This window comes from Macaca mulatta, chromosome 19 (genome assembly GCF_049350105.2).
Source record: "Macaca mulatta isolate MMU2019108-1 chromosome 19, T2T-MMU8v2.0, whole genome shotgun sequence".
Classification (NCBI taxonomy): domain Eukaryota; kingdom Metazoa; phylum Chordata; class Mammalia; order Primates; family Cercopithecidae; genus Macaca; species Macaca mulatta.
The window spans coordinates 69,390,449-69,413,542 of record NC_133424.1 but is presented as its reverse complement, the minus strand read 5'-3'; the positions used below and the strand labels follow the sequence as shown (position 1 = coordinate 69,413,542).

The window sequence follows — 23,094 nt, the reverse complement described above, 5'->3', positions numbered from 1 at the left end:
TGGCTTGGGATTTCAAGAAGAAGGAATGAACAATGGAATGGGTAAAGAGGTCAAGAGACAGGCCGAGGCAGGTTGATCACGAGGTCAGGAGTTCAAGACCAGCCTGAACAACATGGTGAAACCCTGCCCCTACTAAAAATACAAAATTAGCCAAGCGTGGTGGCGCATGCCTGTAATCCCAGCTACTCAGGAGGCTGAGGGAGGAGAATCGCCTGAACCCAGGAGGCAGAGGTTGCAGTGAGCAGAGATCATGCCACTGCACTCCAGCCTGGGCAACAGAGGGGGACTCTGTCTCTTTATTTAAAAAAAGAAAAAGAAAAAGAAAAAGACATCAAGAGACAATGCTTCTCACGATCTTTTGTAAAATATGTGTGAGAGCTAAAGCAAAAATTACATCTTGCGGCTGGGCGTGGTGACTTACACCTATAATCTCAGCACTTGGCATTAATCTCACTCGGCATTAATTACACCTGTAATCTCAGTACTAGGGAGGCCAAGGCAGGTGGATCACAAGGTCAGGAGTTCAAGACCAACCTGGCCAAGATGGTGAAACCCCGTCTCTACTAAAAATACAAAAATTATCCGGGCGTGGTGGCAGGCCCCTGTAATCCCAGCTACTAGGGAAGCTGAGGCAGAGAACTGCTTGAACCCGGGAGGCGGAGGTTGCAGTGAGCTGAGATCATGTCAAAGCACTCCAGCCTGGGTGACAGAGCGAGACTTCATCTCAAAAAAAAAAAAAAAAATTACGTCTTGCAACATAGTGCTCAATTTTTGAAGAGGAATTACTATTACTTAAGATAGTTACATTAACAGGTAAGCTAAAGGAACTTAATGGAAGTAAAGTGCTAAACTGCTGAAACTTACATCAGCAATTACAATATTAAAACTGCATCAGCAATAAAATTATCAGTTAAATTGCTGATAACTTACTAAACTGTTGTAAGTTATATACTTACACTGTAATAGAACAATCACTAAAAAATGCAGATATATACAGACAGTCCCTGACTTACGATGGTTCGACTTACTACTTAGCTTTACAATGGTGCGAATGCGACATGCATTCAGAAACCATACTTTAATTTTTATTCAGAATTCTTTGTAGTAACTTTATTATAAAGTAGGCCTTGTGTTAGATGATTTTACCCAACTGCAGGCTAATGTAAATTATCTGAGCATGTTGAAGGCAAGATTGGCTATGATGTTCGGAAGGGTAGGTGTATTAAATGCATATTTGACGTATTATTTTCAACTTGCAATGGGTTTACTGCGACATAACCCAATCATAAGTCAAGGAGCATCCATACTAAAAAATACTACTACATATATATCAATCAAATTCCAAAAAAAAAAAGTTGAAGTAATCTACAGGAAGACTAGTAAACAACCCTAAATAACAAAGAGAGGAACAATAAAAAAGGAACACAAAAATCATTTAAGGGCACACTTAGGCCCTAAAATATCAGTAATTATTTTAATTTAAATGATTTCAATATACCAATTAGGACAGAAATATGCAAAATGAATTTAAAAAAGCATGGCCTGAGTATACGCTGTTCAAAGAAACTGACTTCATAAGTAATGATACAGGTAAGCTTTAAAATTGAAGAAATATTAACCATGCAAACATTAATCAAAATATGCAGGAGTCATTATAAGAATATTAGATAAAGTATTGACAAGACTATTAAAAGACAGAAAAAGTAATGATAAAAGAGTCAATTCACCATGAAGACTTGGCAAACCCACATGTATATTTACCAAACAACACAGTTTTGAACTTTGCGAAACAAAAAGTGATAGAACTTAAAAGAGCAACATACTTCCACAATTATGTTCAGGACTTTTTGTTGTTGTTGTTGAGACAGAGTCTCGCTCTGTTGCCCAGGCTGGAGTGCAGTGGCGAGATCTCAGCTCACTACAATTTCTGCCTCCCAAGCGATCCTCCTGCCTCAGTCCCCCAGTAGCTGGGATTACAGGCACACGCCACCATGCCTGGCTAATTTTTGCATCTTTAGTAGAGATGGGGTTCTGCCATGTTGGCCAGGCTGGTCTCAAACTCCTGACCTCAGGTGATCTGCCCGCCTTGGCCTTCCGAAGTGCTGGGATTACCGGCGTGAGCCACCGCTCCTGGCCTATGTTCAGGACTTCAACACCCCTCTCAGTAAGTGACAGAAATGCCGGACAGAAAATCAGCAAGAAATAGCTGACCTGAATAACAATGAGCAGGATCACAGAGACATTTACAGACACTCCACCCAGTAACAGTAGAACACCCATTCTTTTCAAGCAGCTGTACGGAACAAGATAGACCCTATCCTGGGTCATAAAAAAAAAATGTTAACACATTTAAAGAGTCAGATCAAACAAAGAACAAATTAGAAATCAGTAACAAATATGCCAAACACCAGAAAATTAAACATACTATTAAATAATTCATGGCTAAGAGAGAATGTCTCAAAAAATAAAAACTATTAGAATTGAGTAAAATGTAATGAAAACATTAAAACTTGTGGGATTAAACTAACAGTGATATGAGGCAAATTTATAGAATGTAATGCTTACATTAAAAAAAAGCAAAAAAATCTCAAATCAATAATCTAAAAACCTACTTTGAAAAGTTACAAAGAGCCAAAGCAAGTGGAAGAATACAATACAGATCACAGCAGAAATCAAAGAAATCAAGAATAGAAAGAGACAAATAATTAATATAAAGTGCTAGTTCTTTGAAGTGAGAGATGAAGCAAAAATTACATCTTTCAGCATGGTGCACAATAAAACTGATAAATGTCTAAGAAGACTCGATCATAAAATGAGTATGTACATTTTAAATATTAAAAATAAAATGATATAAGTGCAGATCCTGCTATCAAAAAAGAATAAGGGAATGCTACAAATATAGATGAAATATTCCTTCAACAGGACAGACTATCAAAATTTATTACACAAGAAATAGATACTTTGAATAGTTCTACCTATCCAATAAAATAAATATGTAATGTAAAAGCCTCCAGAAGAAAAATCTCCAGCCCAATGGTTGACTAGAGGTCATCAAACGTGACAAGAACAAATAACACCAATTCTACACAGTCTTCCAAAAATTAGAAGAGAACTCTTTCCAATTAATGTTGAAATGTCAAGATCACCTAGACATCAAAACCACACATAAGACATTTAGAACATAAGAAACAAAAGAAAAAAGAAACAGAACTACACATCATTAGCCAATAAATTAGAGGAATATTTCCTCAACAAAATACAAACAAAGGGAATGATGTCAAATGATATTATACTCTACAAACAAGTGTGCTTTGTTCTAAGGATGCAAGCCTGGCTCAATATTCAAAACTTGATCAAAGCAATACATTCTATCAAAAGGATGTAGAAGCAAAATAGCATGATGACAACTGGTGGAGCAAAAGCACTGGACAAAATTGAACACTCATTCATAGCAACACAGAATCTCAGAAGACTGGGAACAGAGGACATTTTTTATGCTTATAGAGAACATGTGTTTTATAAAACTTACATTATACTTCATGATGAAAACTGAACGTGCTGTGCCCTCTGGCTCATGCCTGTAATCCCAGCACTTTGGGAGATCCAGGCAAGCAGATTGCTTGAGCCCAGGAGTTCGAGACCAGTCTGGGCACCATGGTGAAACCCTGTGTCTACAAAAAAATACAAAAATTAGCTGGGCGTGGTAGTGTGTGCTTGTAGTGCCAGCTACTGGGGGGTGGTGGGGGCTGAGGTGGTGGGATCACTTGAGCCAGGGAACTTAAGGCTATGGTGAGACAAGATTGTGCCACTGCATTCCACCCTGGGTGACTGAGCGAGACCCTGTCTCAAACAAAAATCAAAAAAACAAAAAACTGAACATTTTCCCCCTATTATCAGGAACCAGGTAAGGACGGCCTTTCTCACTATTCCTATTCAACGTTATAATGAAAGTCCCAGCTTGTGCAATGCAGTAAGACAAACAAAAAGGAAATAAAAGGTATACAGATAAGATGAAAGATAAAAAATGGTCTGTATTTGCAGATGACATTTCTACATAGAAAAGTCCAACGACTCTGTCAAAAAAAATAGCTAAAAATAATAAGTGAACTCAGCAAGGTTGCAGGGTAGCAAAACAATGTCCAAAAAATTATATTTCTGTATACTACCAAAAACTGTGTGCAATTCAAAGTTCAAACATCAATGCCATTTACAATCACTCAACTTACACACATACAAACAAAAAAGCACACTAGGATGCAAATTCTAACAAAAATGCATAGGGATCTATATGCTGAAAATTTTAACATTAATAAAATACTTTGAGGAATGCTTAGCTATTATAAATTAAGAGACCTACTCCTGAACTCATGAATTTCAAAACCCAACATAGTAAAGATACCAATTCTTAACAGATTAATCCACAGATTTAACTCAATTTCTGTAAAAATCTAAGACTGTTTTGTAAATATGTACAAACTAATCCTAAAAATTATATGGAATGTCAAAGGAACTAGAAGTGCTGTCAATTTTAAAGAGCAAAGAAGAATCACTGTACTCAATTTAAAAATTTACCATTGACATTTTGAGCTACGTAATTTTTTAAAATTTAAAAAATAAAAATTTACCATGTGGCTACAGTGATGAAGTAAACCAAAAGATGGGCATCAAGAAAAAAGCCTGAGTGTTAATATGTGTATCCTTACTGACTTAAACGTGAGTATTTCATGGCTCAAGCCTCCTAAGTTGTCATAAAATTACGCTTCTCAAGAGTAAGTACTATTGTGGAACACAGAAGATGTGCGATTAAAGTTTGCAGACTTTTCCTAAACTAACTATTCTGACACTGGATAGCAATAAATGTACACACAAGCACAAAAAGGGTCAAGGCCCTTTACCTTGAAACATTTCCCTTCCCCCAAACACATTAAGAAATCTGACAAAGCACCATAGGCTTGGCAGAGAAGTCTGAAAAGATCTGTGCTTGCATTTCATTTTTTCTATGTCTCCTCCTCCTTTTGAAAATAATTCCTGAGATAACATTGCACTGTAAACTAAGGAGAAAGATGCAGCTGAAGGTTTTCCTATGTGCACAATAACGACTGGGTCTCTCCCCAGGATAAATTATCAGATGGAGAATAAGGCTCTCGACTGAATGAATTTCTAATATGACTCTTCAGATGACAAGTAATATTCAGCAACAGGTTTTTCTCACAGTGAAGACACTTGAGGGGTTTCTCTTTGGTATGGTTGATCAGACGCCAAGGAAGATGTTTCCTCTGGCGAAACATTTGCCTCAGTGGTTACATTCAAATAGTCCTTCCCTAAAAGAAGTTCTCGAAGGGTAACTGAGGTTTGTCCACCCGTAAAAGGTCTTCCCACATTTGTTACACTGATGGGATTTTTCCCAGCATGCATCCTTTGATGCTGAGTGAGGGATGAGCTGCGACTGAAGGCCTTTCCACATTCACTACATTTATACGGCTTCTCTCCAGTGTGGATGATGGCATGTCGAATGAGGTTTGTGCTCCAGCAAAACGATTTCCCACACTCAACACATTCATAGGGCTTCTCTCCACTGTGAATCCGCTTGTGCCTCGTGAGGCCTGACATGCGTGTGAAGGCCTTTCCACACTCCACGCACTCATAGGGCTTCTCTCCAGTGTGGATGCTGAAGTGGCGAATGAGGTCTTTCCGATTGCTAAAGGCTTTCCCACATTCTTTGCATTCAAAAGGCTTTTCTCCAGTGTGGGCTCTTTTATGCAAGATAAAAGTAGAGCAGTGGGTGAAGGCCTTTCCACATTCACTGCACACGAAGGGCTTCTCCCCAGTGTGAATCCGCTGGTGCCTCTTGAGGTATGATCGGTGGTTGAAAGCCTTCCCACACTCGAGGCACTCAAAGGGCTTCTCCCCAGTGTGGATGACATAGTGGTGAATCAGGGCTGCGCTCTCCAAGAAGACCTTCCCACATTCACTGCACTCATAGGGCTTCTCCCCGGTGTGAGTCTGCTGGTGCCACATGAGGTATGACCTGTGCTTGAAGACCTTGCCACACTCCAAGCACTCGTAGGGATTCTCACCACTGTGAACAACATAGTGCCGGAGAAAACCTGGCCTGTGTCGAAAGACTTGCCCACATTCTGTGCACACAAAGGATTTTTCTCCCGTGTGTCTCCTGTTATGCAAGACAAAATTGGAGCGGTGGGTGAAGGCCTTTCCACATTCACTGCACTTGTAAGGCTTCTCTCCACTGTGAATCCGCTGGTGCTGGGTAAGGTATGACTTGCGGTTGAAGGCCTTTCCGCACTCCATGCACTCATAGGGCCTCTCCCCAGTGTGGATCATGTGATGTTGCAGGAGATGTGTGCTCTTAATAAAGGTTTTCCCACATTCTGTGCATTCATAGGGCTTCACTCCAGAGTGAATTTTCTCATGTCCAGCAAGGAGGTGTTTCTTGTTAAATACTTTTCCACACTCACTGCATTTAAAGATATTCTCCTCTTCCTGAATCATGGGATCTTTACCGGACTCACATGAGTTATGGCTGTGGACTGTATCTCCTGGAGAGACTTGCTCCTGTCCGATCCTCAAACACACACCGTCAGCTGTCCCTAAACCATCACATTCAGGGCTCATTTTCCCAGGAGGCTTCTCCTGGGGATCTACTCCTGGTCTGAAGTGTCCTTCCTGCATTTCTGATAGCCCATCCTGATCCTCGGCTTGCCCCAACTGGGAGTCCACTGAGTTTCCTTCTGTCAGTTGTCCCTGAAGTGAGATTCCCTCTGACAAGGCTGGTTCACAAGTGGTAGGTTCTGTGGTCTTAGGTTTTCCTTTGTTGCCTGAAAGAAATCCAGCACACAAAAGGGCCTGTTAGTAAAGGACAACATGGAAAAAAGAGTATTACCGTTTCTGTGAAAAACCGTAGATAAAAACATTGCCTCTGTGTCTGCTATTTTCTGTATCTCAAATTCTATGGTTTGCAATTTCTTTCTATCCTGGTCCATGGACTCGGGATATTCTGAAAGGGAGACCTAGGTGCACAGGCAGAGTCAGGAGACAATGCGTCTGTCCGTGGAGTCACCTTCACAATTACAGACTGGACCTGGGTAGACAGAGTAACGATGACACTGTGCATGGTAAGCTTCCTCTGGGCAACTAAGCGAGGACACGCTGTCTTGCTACAAGAACACGAGGAAGGAGCACCTAATAAGCCCACATGGAAGACAGGAAGCGAGTAACAAAAATTAATCCCCAAAGAGAAGTACGCTTTTCGTGTGAAGTCGTGGAAAGTAACCTGTAAACACTGAGTATTTCCAAAATGTTTTTCCTCACGGTGGGACCCAACAGCCCCATCTGGCAGTTTATGCAAACAGGTAACTCATTATGGACCCCTCCACAGTTTATCCTGATCGGGTTAAGGTCTGGACACACCAGAAAGCTAAGCCACGTGATTAGAAGGTTAGGGCTTAAGTCACCATGTAAATGCTGAATGTCTGGAAAGGATGGCATGCTGGAGACCGAGCCACACAGGTGATGAGACAATCAACTGTGGTTATGTAATGAGGCTTCAATACAACTGGGGACAATGAAGAGCCGGTGAGTTTCCTGGGTTGGCAACACTCTACGCTCATATTGCCATGTGCCAGACTGTGGCACAGTGAGTTCCTGAAGACACTAAGGCTTTGTGTTGGGAACCTTTCCAACCCAACATTCTGTGTCACTTCTAATTTGCTCCCTTTGCTGTAATAAACATGACTGCAACTAAAATAGGTTTTAGGGAGTTTTGTGAGTCTTTTTAGCTAATCAGTGAACCTGACAATGGCTTTGGGACCCAAATTGTAGTCGGTGTCAGTAGAGTTGGACAGACCTGGTAGTCTTAGAGAACTGTGTCCTTAACCTTGAGCTTGGCTAATCCTGGGTAGGAAGAAATCAGTTACCCAGTAAGAGGTGCTCAACGAAGTGAGTCCTATGCTTGTGAATAAGAGTTGCCATAAAGAGAAAGCGGGAAGGACACTGTAGTCTTAGGAGACAAAGTACAAAGAAACTGCAGGATGGTGTTGATGACAATCCAGGGACAGAGGGGAGATTGATTCCCATGATTCCAAGCTGGGTGACAGTGAAGGTCGTATGACTGATGTTACTATCACTCCAAGGCTCATAAGGAAAGAGTTAAGAGGACCTGGCTTGACACAGAGTCTCGTGTGCCTGAGGAACAGCCTGGAGAAAAGATGAGCACCACACACACGACCAATGGCCAGGCTGCTGTGTATGGTGCTCATCTGTTCTTTTTTTTTTTTTTTTGAGACGGAGTCTCGCTCTGTCGCCCAGGCTGGAGTGCAGTGGCACAATCTCAGCTCACTGCAAGCTCCACCTCCCAGGTTCACGCCATTCTCCTGCCTCAGCCTCCCAAGTAGCTGGGACTACAGGCGCCCGCCACCATGCCCGGCTAATGTTTTGCATTTTTAGTCGAGACGGGGTTTCACTGTGTTAGCCAGGATGGTCTCAATCTCCTGACCTCGTGATCCGCCCGCCTTGGCCTCCCAGAGTGCTGGGATTACAGGCGTGAGCCACCGCACCCGGCCTGTGCTCATCTTTTCACCTCAGCCCCCCAAAGCCTGTAATCCCAGTGCTTTGGGAGGCCGAGGTGAGTAGATTACTTGAGCCCAGAAGTTCAACACCACTCTGAGAAACGCAGCAAGCTCCCATCTCTTAAAAAATTGTTTAAAAACAAAACCAAAAACACAGTAGACAGGCATGGTAGTGTAAGCCTGTGTAGTCCCAGCTGCTCTAGAGGCTGAGCGGGGAGGATTGCTTGAGCCCCAGATTTCAAGACTGCGGCAAACTATGACTGTGCCACTGTACTATAGCTTGGGCAACAGAGCAACACCTTATCTCTTAAAAAAAAAAAAAAAAACTCCAAATACACATGATCAAGATGAAGAAAATTATATAATCTTATTTGAAGATAATAAAGACGATCTACATCAATGAAGAATTTAATAATATGAACTGACAATTTGACCCAAATTATATAAATTCAATATAAATCCCTGTAAAATACCAACTATACTTAATTACAGAACTTGATGGTCTGTTAAGCAAACGAAGCTAGAAAAATTGGGTAGCCACATGGAGAACGAAAATAACTGCATTGCTATCACACTATATATTCCAAATCAACCTCACTGAAAAAACGTCAAATGCCAAGTTTTAAAACTTTTAGAATAAAATATATTTTTAATATGGAGGTAAAACAATATATTTTTTTTTTTTTTTTTTTTTTTTTTGAGACAGTCTCTCGCTGTGTCGCCCAGGCTGGAGTGCAGTGGCCGGATCTCAGCTCACTGCAAGCTCTGCCTCCCGGGTTTTTACGCCATTCTCCTGCCTCAGCCTCCCGAGTAGCCGGGACTACAGGCGCCCGCCACCTCGCCTGGCTAGTTTTTTGTATTTTTTAGTAGAGACGGGGTTTCACCGTGTTAGCCAGGATGGTCTCGATCTCCTGACCTCGTGATCCGCCCGTCTCGGCCTCCCAAAGTGCTGGGATTACAGGCTTGAGCCACCGCGCCCGGCCGGTAAAACAATATTTTTTATACAAGACAAAAAATCATTAATTATATAAGAAAAGTCGCAAGTTAGACTACAGTAAATTAAGATGTTTTGGTGAAAGATACTTTAAAGAGAGTAAGAGGACAAAATTAAAACCTAGAATATGTTTTTCAGCATATATAAGTAATAAAAGGTAAGCATAAGATATGTACAAAGAACCCCTACCAAGCAAACAGAGAAAGGAAAACAGGTTAATGGAAATAGGCATTTATCATAAAATAAAAAATGATTTGTATTTTCACAGAAGAAAATATAAATCAACCAAAAATCATGGTAAGTTGCTAAAACATTACAGCAGTGAAAGAAAGGGAAATCAAGAGCACATGAGACTACTCTGTGTCCATTTGATGAGCAAACATTGAGAAGCCTTATAATGGAAAGGATATGGATCAGTGGAACCTCTCACTTTTCTGGTTAAGTACAAATTGGCATAGGCGCTTTAGAAAACAAAAGGAATGATCTTACAAACTTGAGCATTTGCATAGCCTACAAACCAATAACTTCACTCCAAGAATTATCAAAAAATGCTCGTCCACAAGTGGAAACGAACTATATATACGAATGTCCACAGCATCACTGTTTTTGTGAATGAAACGTAGACAATCATTATTATTTTTTGCCTCTGCTTCATGGTCTCTCATGAATTATTTTTATTTACTTATTTTTTTGACACAGGAGCTCACCGTCACCCAGGCTGGAGTGCAGTGGCCTGAATAAGGTCACTTCAGCCTTGACCTCCTGGGCTCAAGAGATCCTCCCACCTCAGCCTCCAGAATAGCTGGGACCACAGGCGTGAGCCACCATGCCCAGCTAATTTTTTAAATTTTGCAGAGACGGGGTCTCGCCACGTTTCCCAGGCTGGTGTTAAACTCCTGAGCTCAAGTAATCCTCCCACTTCAGCCTCCCAAAGTGCTGGGATTATAGGCATGAACCACGGTGCCAGCCAAATCTAGACAATTAAATGCTCACATACTAAACAAATGTATCAATTAATATACAAATGTATCATAAGCCACAAGCATTTATTTTCTTCAAATGTAAGAAACTTGAGGCCAGGCACAGTGGCTCACGCCTGTAATCTCAGTACTTTGGGAGGTCAAGGCAGGTGGATCACCTGAGGTCAGGAGACCAGCCTGGCCAACATGGTGAAACCCCATTTCTATTAAAAATACAAAAAATTAGCTGAGCGTGGTGGCACGCGCCTAGAATCCCAGCTACTCGGGAGGCTGAGGCAGGAGAATCGCTTGAACCCGTGAGGCAGAGGTTGCAGTAAGCCAAGATTGCGTCAATGTACTCCAGCCTTGGCAACAACAGCGAAACTCCATCTCAAAAAACAAAACCAACCAACCAAACAAAAAAACACAAAAATTAGCCGGGTGTAATGGCGTGTACCTGTAATCCCAGCTACTTGGGAGGCTGAGGCACAGAGACTGCAGTGAACCAAGACAGCACCACTGCACTCCAGCCTGGGCTATACAGTGAGACTCTATCTAAACAAAAAGAAAAGAAAAAAGAAAAAACAAGCATATTTTTATGTTGAGTAGAGAAGGATGAAATCACAAAACAAGCAGAATATAAATGAAGAAAGGATGTCCATGAAAGGAAGCGTCATCTAGACCCTGGTATAGGAACTGGCCATGACTGGGGCAAGACCTCTTTCAGTAAGGAAAAGAGAAGTTGAGATAAACATTTAAGGGCTGCTGATCAAGCAATACAAGACGGTGGACTTCCTTTTCAACATGAAAGCCTGCTGACACATCAGCACTCACATGCTGAGACATCTGTGCCTGGAGATGCAAACTGTCTGGTTGGCTGGATGCAGGGACTCATGGAGGTGGAGGGATTGACCTGTCTGAGGTTGGGGCCAGTCCCCTAATCTGCCTGGATGGCAGAGCCATTCACAGAAACTTGGGAAGTGGCAGGAGCGAGCAAGATCATGGGTTCCTTGTTATGCATGTTGAGTTTTGTGCTTTTGAGATTTTCAAGTGGAGACGTGGCATTGAAGAGGGGACGATCTGGAAGAGACTCTGAGGGGCTGAACAGGGACTGCACAGACACTCAGGGTTGGATGAGCAGCTCAAGGAACCCATGCGGGCAGACGCCAAGGCTTCTGCAGTGGCACCAATACACACACCTGACAGATGGCCTCAGTGTCCTCAGCAGCCTGAGTGTGGGACAGAGAAGGTCAAATGTCACCCTGAGGTTTTTGGAAAACAGGAGATATAGGAAGACATGGGCGAAATACTGCTTCTTAGTGTCTGACTGACACTAAGGGAATGGGTGAAAGGAGAAGGTGGGAGAGGCTGATAGGCAGAATATAACTGGAAAGAGAAATTGGGAGAGTAAGAAAGGCCCTATTCCCCAGAGTTCAGAAGGAAATGTAACAGAGCATCACTCTTTAAGGTTAATAATGACATTTTGATGAGTCACTTACTATGGCTCAGAAACTATTCGGTTTTATGCATTACTGTATCACATGATAACATCTTCAAACTACTCAATGACATAAAAATGATTTCTAGTAACACTTTTCAGGAACAGACTCAATGTAGTGGACTGAGAGTAGGTGTTCACCAAACCTTCTGCTCTTCTCCGTGGGCAAGTGGTTCAGCCACATTTCCCAGACCCATGGACCCATGACAAATGTCTAGTTCCTGTGGGTGGAATGTGACGGAAGCTGGTATTTCTGGAAGTGGGTGTAACTTCCCTTATTCCCTCAATTCTCTGCCAGCTCGAGGATGTTAGGATAATCTTAATGCAACAGGCTGACGACAGAAGGAAGCTGGGTCCTGAATAACTGTGTGGTACAGAGCTCCCCACTGACCCACACAGACCCTGGTATGAGTAAGAGTTATCATATGTGAACCACTGAAATGTTAGAGTCTGTCTGATACAGCAGCTACTGTTAACTTAGCTGAAGTTATATATAAAGACAGGAGATCTTGACCACATAGCAGGTGACTGGTAAGCCACAGCTCAGGCCCACACAGTTGGAACCCCTGGACACATCTTAGTTCATAAATCTCACTCCTTCCCAGGAATGGTGACACTGTGACGGGGCTGGGAGGACAGAGAAACCACAGGTCAAAGGGCTCCATGGCTCTTAAATGGAACATTCTACTGTGATACAGTTATATGGAGTTATATATAGAGAGGCCACAATGAGAAGCTTCCCAAGGGATTCCAGGGCCGGTGGTCTCCATCCAGTCTCAAGCCAGCAGGGACTCCGACCTCCCCAGATCTTGGCTCCTACCTGGACAGGTGTCTTGGGAGAGGTCTTCCTTCCTGGTCCATGGCTCCTGTCCATGCTCTAGGTGGTAGATCAGCTCAGGTCTGGGAATAGGACACCCTGTTTATGGAGAAAGTGGACACATGGATGCTGGTGAAAAGAAATAAAGACCTTCAGTCTAGTCTGGGATTTCAGGATGCGGACCAGACCTTGGAATGAAGCCGCTCCCGTGCACGGGAATGAAAAGCTGGCATGTGACCTGGAAACCAAGAGCAGGTCCTGTCATGCTGCCGCAGAATCTCTACTCCTAATAGTAAGTCAAAAACTAGTACTAATAGGATATAAACACATCCAAGGGACTATGCCAAGCATTTAAATGCATTATGTCATTTCAAAAGTGAACAATATTTAGGGAATACCTTAGAGAAAAACTGAGGTATTTAAATATTAAATACTGACTCTTTTCATTCGAAACAAGGTATGTGATTTCACTGATCTAAGTCTTTTTTTTTTTTTTTTTGCATCCTAAGAAATGTTTTATAATGCTCTTCCTCTAGACCCAAGACAAAATGAGGTTTGTAGCTGAGGATTTTCTCACAGCATTCTCAGGAAGTCCACATCGTGATCAACACCATTTTATTGACAAAGAAACCCAGGCTCACAACGCTGCCCAGAACGTCCCGGGTCCAGGCATGCCAACGACAGTGATTGTGATGAGGATGACAGTAACAGTACTGATGGCAACAGGATGGCAATGGCTCCCTGCACACAGCCTGGTCTCCCAGGTGTTGTTCTGAGCCCTTTTCACGTAATAACTGTATTAGTCTGTTCTCACGCTGTTAATAAAGACATATCCGAAACTGGGTAATTTATAAAGAAAAAGAAGTTTAAGGGACTCAGTTTCACAAGGCTAGAGAGGCCTCACAATCATGACACAAGGTGGAGAAAGGCACGTCTTACATGGCAGCAGGCAAGAGGGCATGTGTAGGGGAACTCCCTTTATAAAACCATCAGCTCTCACGAGACTTATTTGCTATCATGACAACAGCACGGGAAAAACCCGTCTCCATGATTCAATTACCCCCCACGACACATGGGGATTATTACAATTCAAGGTGAGATATGGGTGGGGACACAGAGCCAAACCCTATCAATAACTCTTTACCCCGGTAACAACCCTGGGATGCAGATGTGGTAAGTCCTCATCTCACCAGTGAGAACACTGAGGCACAGACAAGGTCAGTCATTTCACCAGGCCACACAGTTTTTAAAGAGCAGGGCTGGGGCTGGACACCAGGGTCCTGGCTCCCCTTCCAAACACTACACTAAGGAAGAAACTACTAGCACCACAGAGTGGGTGGTGGGTGGTGATGACGACACAGAGATGTGAGCTGGAGAGTCATCCTCAGGGACCGGCAGGCAGGGGGAGGGGCAGGTTCAGTGATTCCAGACCTATGAAGCTGTCCTTTGAGGGTTGTGTTTTCTTTTTTTTTTTTTTTTAAAGTAGAAGTCCTCTTTTTATGAAACGTTGGTGAGAGTAGATACTATTTGATGTTTCTGTAAATGTCCTTATATAACTCTGTCACAGCAGGATGTTCAGTTTTTTAAATTTTTAGTGGTTCATGAAATACATTTGACTATATGTGGAGAAACAAGGAACATAATGAAGCTGGTTGGTTGCTCCTAAGTTAACTGGACAAAGTGATGAAAGAAAATGATAAACTCAGGGATTCTAACTCCCGGCTTCAGAAGCAGATACTAAGCCTCAAATCTGCTAAGATTGCCCTGAGTCTTATCTCCTGTAGAGAAAGAGCTGAAATTGTGGGAAAGCAGACATAAGCTCGTCATGTGAGTGGCTGACCTGCAACAAAAGGTGCATGCACAGTGTCTACTGTTAAAGTGAGGGCACTGATAGGAAAAGAATGGGACCCTGAAACTCGGAATAGGGATGTGTGGGAGGACCCTGATGAAGCTGGGGATGCTGAGCTTGTAAACTCTTTTTGAAACTTTTTTGCCAGAAGAAACAGCTTCCCCATCCCCAGTAGTGGCAACATCCCCTCCCTGACCCATGCTGCCATCAGCCTTTCCACCTTTGTCTGAGGAGATGAACCCTGTGCTGCCTGAAGCAACAGTGATGGCCTCCCCTGAGGCAGTTGCCAGGCAAGATAACGTTGATTCTCCTCTGGCACGCCCAACACCTTTGTTTGCTTCTAGACCTATAACTAAAGTCCTGGTGGGCCCACAGAGGTGAGGTTCAGAGTGTGACCCATGGGGAGGTGAGCTGCACTCGAAAGGAATTGAGTTTCCTAATTTATAGAAGCAAAAATCTGGAGAACAGGCATGGGAATGGATATTAAGGGTGTGGGATAATGCTGGAACGAAGGAACATACAGATGGATCAGGCTGAATTTATTGATTTGGGCCCACTAAGTAGGGATCCTGCATTTAATGTTGCAGCTTGGAGAGCTAAAAAAGGTTGTAATAGCTTATTTGCTTGGCTAGCTGAAATATGGATTAAAAGATGGCCCATCACGAGCGAGCTGGGAATGCTCGATCTCCCTTGGTCTAACGTAGAGGAAGGGATCCAAAGGCTCAGGGCGACTGGGATGGTGGAGTGGATTAGTAACTTTAGACCTACTCATCCCAGCTGGGAGGGTCCAGAGGACATACCCTTGACCATTGCCTTGGGAAACAGATTTGCGAGGGCAGCACTTGCATCTTTGAAGAGCCCTGTAATTGCCAGATCTAGCAGTGGGAACTGCAGTCACTCATCTACAAAAATTTAGATACATTGGGAATAACTGGATCCCCAGGTGGCAGGGGCCAAGTGGTGGCACTCAACCATCAAAGGCAAGGTAGGCATAGCTATCATAATGGACAGCAGAGACAAAGCAGCAATCAGAATAGTCTGACTTACATAGATCTCTGCCATTGGCTAATTAATCGCGGTGTTCTTAGAAGTGAAACTGATAGGAAGCCACTGCAATTCTACTTAATTTATATAAGCAGAAAACTTCCAGGTCGAACGGACAAAAGACTAATTTGAATTATAAAAGCAGAGAATCGTGGCCCCTCCTCTATCAATTTCCAGACTTGGGCCAGTTTATAGACCCAGAACCCCTTGAATGAAGGGGAGGTCAGGTCCCTTGAGGAAGGACCCCACCCCACTACTGACAATTTATGCAGTTAAATTTTTCTCCCATCCTTCCCTAAGGAGACCTCTGTTTTTTTTTTGGTATTTTTTTGAGACGGAGTCTCGCTCTGTTGCTCAGGCTGGAGTGCAGTGCCGCGACCTCAGCTCACTGCAAGCTCCACCTCCCGAGTTCACACCATTCTCTTGCCTCAACCTCCTGAGTAGATGGGACTACAGGCACCTGCCACCACGCCCAGCTCATTTTTTTGTATGTTTTTAGTAGAGACGGGTTTCACCGTGTTAGCCAGGATGGACTCCATCTTCTGATCTTGTGATCCACCCGCCTCAGCCTCCCGAAGTGCTGGAATTACAGGCGTGAGCCACTGCGCCCGCCAGAGACCTCTGGCTTTTTACCAGGGTAACTGTGCACTGGGGAAAGGGGAATGATCAGACATTTCAGGGACTACTGGACACATGCTCTGAGCTGACGCTGATTCCAGGGACCCAACACGTCACTGTGGTCCTCCAGTTAAAGTAGGGGCTTTTGGAGGTCAGGAGTTTTAGCTCAGGCCCGACTTACAGTGGGTCCAGTGGGTCCCCAGACTCAACCTGTGGTCATTTTCCCACTGCCAGAAGGACTAATAGGCACAGACACGCTTAGGAGCTGGCAGAACCCCCTCACAGGCTCCCTGACTGGTAGGGTGAAGGCTACCATGGTGGGAAAGGCCAAATGGAAGCCATTAGAGCTGCCTCTACCTAGAAAAATAGTAAATAAAAAACAATGTTACATCCTTGGAGGGACTGTGGAGATGAGTGCCAACATCGAGGACTCGAAAGATGCAGGGGTGGTGATTCCCACCACATCCCCATTCAACTCTCCCATTTGGCCTGAGCAGAAGACAGATGGATCTTAGAGAATGACCATGAATTATAGAAAGCTTACCCAAGTGGTGGCTCCAATTGCAGCTGCTGCACCAGATGTGGCTTCATTGCTTGAGTAAATTAACCATCTCCTGGTACCTGGTGTGCAGCCACTGACTTGGCAAATGCTTTTCTCCATTTCTGTCCATAAGGCTCACCAGAAGCAATTTGCCTTCAGCTGGCAAGGCCAGCAATATACCTTCATGGTCCTACCCCAGGGGCCTATCAGCTCTCTGGCTTTGTGTCCTAATCTTATTCAGAGAGACCTTGATCGCTTTTTGCTTCCAAGATATCATACTGGTCCATTACATTGATGACATTATGCTGACTGGATCCAGTGAGCAGGATGTAGCAAACACACTGGACTTACTGGTGAGACATTTGTGTGCCGGAGGATGGGAAATAAATCTGACTAAAATTCAGGGACCTTCTACCTCAGTAAAATTTCTAGGGGTCCAGTGGTGTGTGGCCTGTTGAGATACGCCTTCTAAGGTGAAGAATAATTTGCTGCATTTGGTCCCTCCTATACCCAAGAAAGAGGCACAATGCCTAGTGGGCCTATCTGGGTTTTGGAGGCAACACATTCCTCATTTGGGTATGCCACTCCGGCCTATTTATCGAGTGACCCGAAAGACTGCCAGTTTTGAGTGGGACCCGAAAGGCTGCTGTGCAAGCTGCTCTGCCACTTGGGCCATATGACCCAGCAGATCCAATGGTGCTTGAGATGTCAGTGGCAGATAAGGATGCTGTTTGGAGCCTCTGGCAGGCCCCCATGGGTGAATCACAGCGGAGGCCTCTAGGATTTTGGAGCAAAGCCCTGCCATCCTCTGCAGATAACTACTCTCCTTTTGAGAGACAGCTCTTGGCCTGTTACACTATGGGTCATCAAGTCCATGCAACCTGAACTGCCTACTATGAACTGGGTGCTTTCTGACCCAGCTAGCCATAAAGTAGTCATGCACAGCAGCATTCCATCATCAGATGTAAGTGGTATATACGTGATTGGACTCAAGCGGATCCTGAAGGCACAAGTAAGTTACATGAGGAAGTGGCTCAAATGCCCACGGACTCCACTCCTGCCACCCTACCTTCTCTCCCCCAGCCTGCACTGATGGCCTCACGGGGAGTTCCCTATCATCAGCTGACAGAGGAAGAGAAGACTAGGGCCTGGTTCACAGATGGTTCTATATGATATGCAGGCACCACCCGAAAGTGGACAGCTGCAGCACTACAGCTGCTTTCTAGGACATCCCTGAAGGACAGTGGCGAAGGGAAATTTTCCCCGTGGGCAGAACTTCAAGCAGTGCACCTGGTTGTGCACTTTTTTTTTTTTTTTTGAGACGGAGTCTCGCTCTGTCGCCCAGGCTGGAGTGCAGTGGCGCAATCTCGGCTCACTGCAAGCTCCGCCTCCCGGGTTTACGCCATTCTCCTGCCTCAGCCTCCTGAGTAGCTGGGACTACAGGCGCCCGCCACCTCGCCCGGCTAGTTTTTTGTATTTTTTTTTAGTAGAGACGGGGTTTCATCATGTTAGCCAGGATGGTCTCGATCTCCTGACCTCGTGATCCACCCGTCTCGGCCTCCCAAAGTGCTGGGATTACAGGCTTGAGCCACCGCGCCCGGCCTGTGCACTTTCCATGGAAGGAGAAAAGAGAAGATGTGTGATCATATACTGATTCACGGGCTGCAGCCAACGGTTTGGCTGGATGGTCAGGGGCTTGGAAGAAGCATGATTGGTAAGTTGGTGACAAAGAAATCTGGGGAAGAGGGATGTGGATGGACCTGAGCAGTCAAAAACTGTGAAGATATTTGTATCCCATGTGAGTGTTCACCAACGGATGACCTCAGCAGCGGAGGGTTTTAAAAATCAATTGTATAAGATGACCCATTCTGTGGACACCACTCAGCCTCTTGCCCCAGCCACCCCGGTCATCGCCCAATGGGCCCATGAACAAAACGGTCATAGTGGCAGGGATGGGGGTTACACATGGGCTCAGCAACGTGGACTTCCACTCACCAAGGCTGACCTGGCTACTGCCACTGCTGAGGGCCCAATTTGCCAGCAGCACAGACCAACACTAAGCCCTCAATATGGCACCATCCCTCAGGGTGATCAGCCAGCTATCTGGTGGCAGGTTGATTACACTGGACCTCTTCCATCATGGAAAGGGCAGAGGTTTGTCCTCACTGGAACAGACACTCTGGATATAGGTTTGCCTATCCTGCACGCAATGCTTCTGCCAAAACTACCATTCATGGACTCATGGAATGCCTTATCCACCGTAATGGTATTCCAAACAGCATTGCCTCTGACCAAGGCACTCACTTTACGGCTAAAGAAGTGTGGCAATGGGCTCATGCTCACAGAATTCACTGGTCTTACCATGTTCCCCATAGTACTGAAGCAACTGGATTGACAGAAGGGTGCAATGACCTTTTGAAGTCACAATTATGCCAACTAGTGACAATACTTTGCAGTAGGCCATGTATGCTCTGCATCAGCATCCAATATATGGTACTGTTTCTCCCACGGCCAGGATTCATGGGTCCAGGAATCAAGGGGTGGAAGTGCAAATGGCACCACTCACCATCACCCCTAGTGATCAACTAGCAAAATTTTGCTTCCTATTCCCGAGACATTACATTCTGCTGGCCTAGAAGTCTTAGTTCCAGAGGGAGGAATGCTGCCACCAGGAGACACGACGATTCCATTAAACTGGAAGTTAAGATTGCCACCTGGACACTTTGGGCTCCTCCTATCTTTAAGTCAATAGGCTAAGAAGGGAGGTACGGTGTTGGCTGGGATGACTGACCCAGACTATCACGATGAAATCAGTCTACTCCACAATGGAGGTAAGGAAGAGTATGCATGGAATACAGGAGATCCATTAGGGCATCTCTTAGTATTACCATGCCCTGTGATTAAGGTCAATGGGAAGCTACAACAGCCCAATCCAGGCAGGACTACAAATAGCCCAGACCCTTCAGGAATGGAGGTTTGGGTCACTCCATCAGGGAAAAAACCATGACCTGCTGAGGTGCTTGCTGAAGGCAAAGTGAATACAGAATGTGTAGGAGAAGAAGGCAGCCATCAATACCAACTACGACCAAGTGACCAGTTGCAGAAATGAGGACTATAATTGTCGTATTTCCTCCTTCTTTTATTAAAAACATGTTTGTGATGTATACACTTGTACTAATAAAACATCTGCATTTTATTTCCTTTATCATATGACATATAAGATTTATTGACTTCATATCAGCATTTAAGTATTGTTACCTTTATGTAATAGCACTTGGGTTGGGGATTAGTGTGTTTCGGTTGCATGAAGGATAGTTGTATTATGTTAGGCATAATTATTTTTGTCTTTATTTGAAGATTATGTATGATCTCAGGAGATGTGTATGGGTTCAAGTTGACAAGGGATGGACTTGTGATGGTTAACACTGTGTCAACTTGATTAGATTGAAGGATGCAACATATTGATCCTGGGTGTGTCTGTGAGGGTGTTGCCAAAAGAGATTAACATTTGAGTCACTGGGCTGGGAAAGGCAGACCCACCCTTAATCTGGGTGGGCACCACCTAATCAGCTGCCAGTGAGGCCAGGATATGAAGCAGGCAGAAATCCGTGAAAAGACTAGACTGGCCTAGCCTACCAGCCTACATCTTTCTCCCATGCTGGATGCTTCCCGCCCTCGAACGTCGGACAAGTTCTTCAGCTTTGGGACTTGGACTGGCTTCCTTGCTCTTCAGCTTGCAGATGGCCTACTGTGGGACCTTGTGATCGTGAGTTAATACTACTTAATAAACTGTCCTTTTTATATATATCTATTCTATTAGTTCTGTCTCTCTAGAGAACCCTAATACAGGTGGCCATTCTTGTCTTGAACTCTCTAAGGCAGAAAACACCATAGAGAATAGACATGACATGAACAGACCCAGAGAGAGAAGCCAGGACACCATCGTGGTGGTTCTCAGTTCCTACACCAGCCCCTCATGAGGCACAGCCGGAAATCCTACCTCTGAGTTTGCAAAACACCCCATTTTCTTTTACCACCTTCTCCTTTGGCTGGGAGCCAGAGTACTCTGTCTTTAGCCCAAAGAGATACAGGGAGACCAGATAGGAAGAGGTGAGTGTAGAAAATGACTAAAGCTGTGAGAAAGAGGCAAGGAAGGTTCTAGAGGCCTCCTTGTGCAGCCAGGCCTGGAGTCAGAAGGTGGAATGAAGAAGTGGCAGGTCACCTGCATGGTGAAGCGGGGAAGGAAAGCCTTACCCAGAGACACCAGGAGCCCACAGTTTTCCAGCATCACCTCCTGGTACAGGGTGCGCTGAGCTAGGTCCAGCTGCCCCCACTCCTCCTTGGTGAAAGTCACAGCCACATCATCAAAGGTCACAGACACCTGGAAAGTCAAACAGAATTAGCAGTATTGGCCTTTCAGCTGCTGAATGTGGTCACAGATTGTGCTCCACTGGAAAAGTTGTACAGTGATGGAGGCCTGAATCACAGAGCACCTCCTGAAGGCCTAGCTCTGTGCTGGGCTCGAGAGGAAAGGGAGATGCTTTGAACATAATAAGGAGAGAAGCCTCCTATTTAAGAGCCATTAGAGAATGACACAGGACAACAGAAACAACTCGTGGACTGTGAAATACAGAAACTAAGGGCTCTAAAACGACAAGGAAATAGGGAAATGGTAATAATAGCAACAAAGGTTACAACAGCAGGACCTGAGTCTCATGCCTGTAATCCCAGCACTTTGGAAGGTCGAGGTGGACGGATCACTTGAGGCCAGTTGAACACCAGCCTGGCCGATATGGTGAAACCCCGTCTCTACTAAAAATACAAAAATCAGCCAGGTGTCGTGCTGCATGCCTGCAACTACTTGGGAGACTGGGGCAGGAAAATTGCTTGAACCCGGGAGGCAGAGACCGCAGTGAGCTGAGATTGCGCCACTGCACTCCAGCCTGGGCGACAAAGCGAGACCCTGTCTCAAAACAAAACAAAAGTATCTGTGAACACGGGCACAAAAAGCTCAGCATTCCTCACTGACCCCACAGAGCGGCAATGGAGGGGCTGCATCTACCCGGGGAATGACAGGCCCCAGAACAGCTTCCCATGCCCTCCGGGATCTCCCTGGGTCTCCCAGACCCCCCAAGGAAATTCCACAATGAACCAACCACCAGCCTCTTTCCTTGTTGGGTTCCGACAGAACTTGTCTCGGACGCCAAGATACTTTGGGGCCACGGAACACGAGCAGCCAAGGATAATGCAGGCTGTAGCGATGAGAGTAACGGCATCTGACTGGCCACAATGTCTGTACTAGCTGCGGATGGGTAGAAAGTCCAGGAAAAGACCACACGCTCTTACCGTCCATGTCTCAGCGGCCGCAGGAAACCATGGCAACCTCACACACCCTCCTGAGACTCCTTAAACATACACCTTGTCTCTGTCCACGCATTTGTCGGCCTGCTACTGCCCTGCCCTGCCCTCCCCTTCCCCTCTCAGGCCCCCAATTCCATGCTGGAATGAGACCTGGTCCACCAGAGAGGATGCTTGCAGGCCAAGGGTGATGGGAGTCCCCAGAGCAAGCATCATTCACTCAACCACCTACGGAGCTCTTTCCAGCAGGCCCAACACCCTTTACGGCCAGGTATAAATTAAGTGGCAAACCAGCTCCACACACCAAAGCGAACGACGACTGTGAAGACAAATATAGGGGATACCTGGGCTCCCACCCATTTCGGGAACCGCCTCCGCGCTAGCAAGGAGGCGGCAACTGCGAAGCCACCGTCCACTCACCTGGGCCCGGTCCGTCAGCACCGCTGCCGCCATCACGTCACCCCCCGGGCCGCAGAGCTGGGACAAAGGACCCCCGGGCGGCTTGACGGACCCCACCTGTGCCCGGCCCTGGCCGGTTGCCCGGGGCTTCCAGGCGCGCCCGGGGCCGCCGCCTCCTCGGTGGCAACCGCGTTCCAGACCCAGGGCGCCGCCCCTGGCGACCGCGGGGCTGAAGGGCGGGGGAGGAGAGACCGCGGCTTCACGACGACCCAGGAGCAAGCCCCTGGAGGCGGTCAGGCTCAGTCAGGCTCGTACAAAGGTGCGGCGGGGATTCCTATCCTCCTCCCCTGCTCGGTCCTGACTAGCGACCTGCAAAGCGGTCCCGGCTGGGGCCCTCAGTGGCTACAGACTGCTCCAGACAGAAGGGCAGAG

At 45.4% G+C, this 23,094-nt stretch overlaps 2 protein-coding genes across 4 annotated transcripts in view; both read right to left on the bottom strand.

Annotated features, from left to right (window-relative positions):
• The window catches only part of AURKC (aurora kinase C), a 15,347-nt gene extending 10,871 nt beyond the window's left edge, over positions 1-4,476 (bottom strand). The window contains exon 1 of one of the 2 annotated variants that reach the window (XM_001098364.5): positions 4,387-4,476. The gene's annotated coding sequence lies outside the window, so the exon portion shown is untranslated. The remainder of the gene's footprint in view (positions 1-4,386) is intronic. The other variant, XM_077980024.1, reaches the window with a different exon arrangement.
• Positions 4,118-23,094, bottom strand: ZNF264 (zinc finger protein 264). Of its 2 annotated transcripts, none has more exons than XM_015125086.3 (4): positions 22,684-23,094; positions 21,160-21,286; positions 12,857-12,952; positions 4,118-6,836 (listed from the first exon to the last, which is right to left on the bottom strand). In XM_015125086.3, the coding sequence occupies exons 1-4, from the start codon at positions 22,714-22,716 to the stop codon at positions 5,209-5,211; spliced, it is 1,884 nt and encodes a 627-aa protein (XP_014980572.2). In that variant the 5' UTR covers positions 22,717-23,094; the 3' UTR covers positions 4,118-5,208. The 2 variants fall into 2 exon arrangements, with proteins under 2 accessions (XP_014980572.2, XP_077836146.1); XM_077980020.1 differs by lacking the exon at positions 22,684-23,094 and adding an exon at positions 22,062-22,320.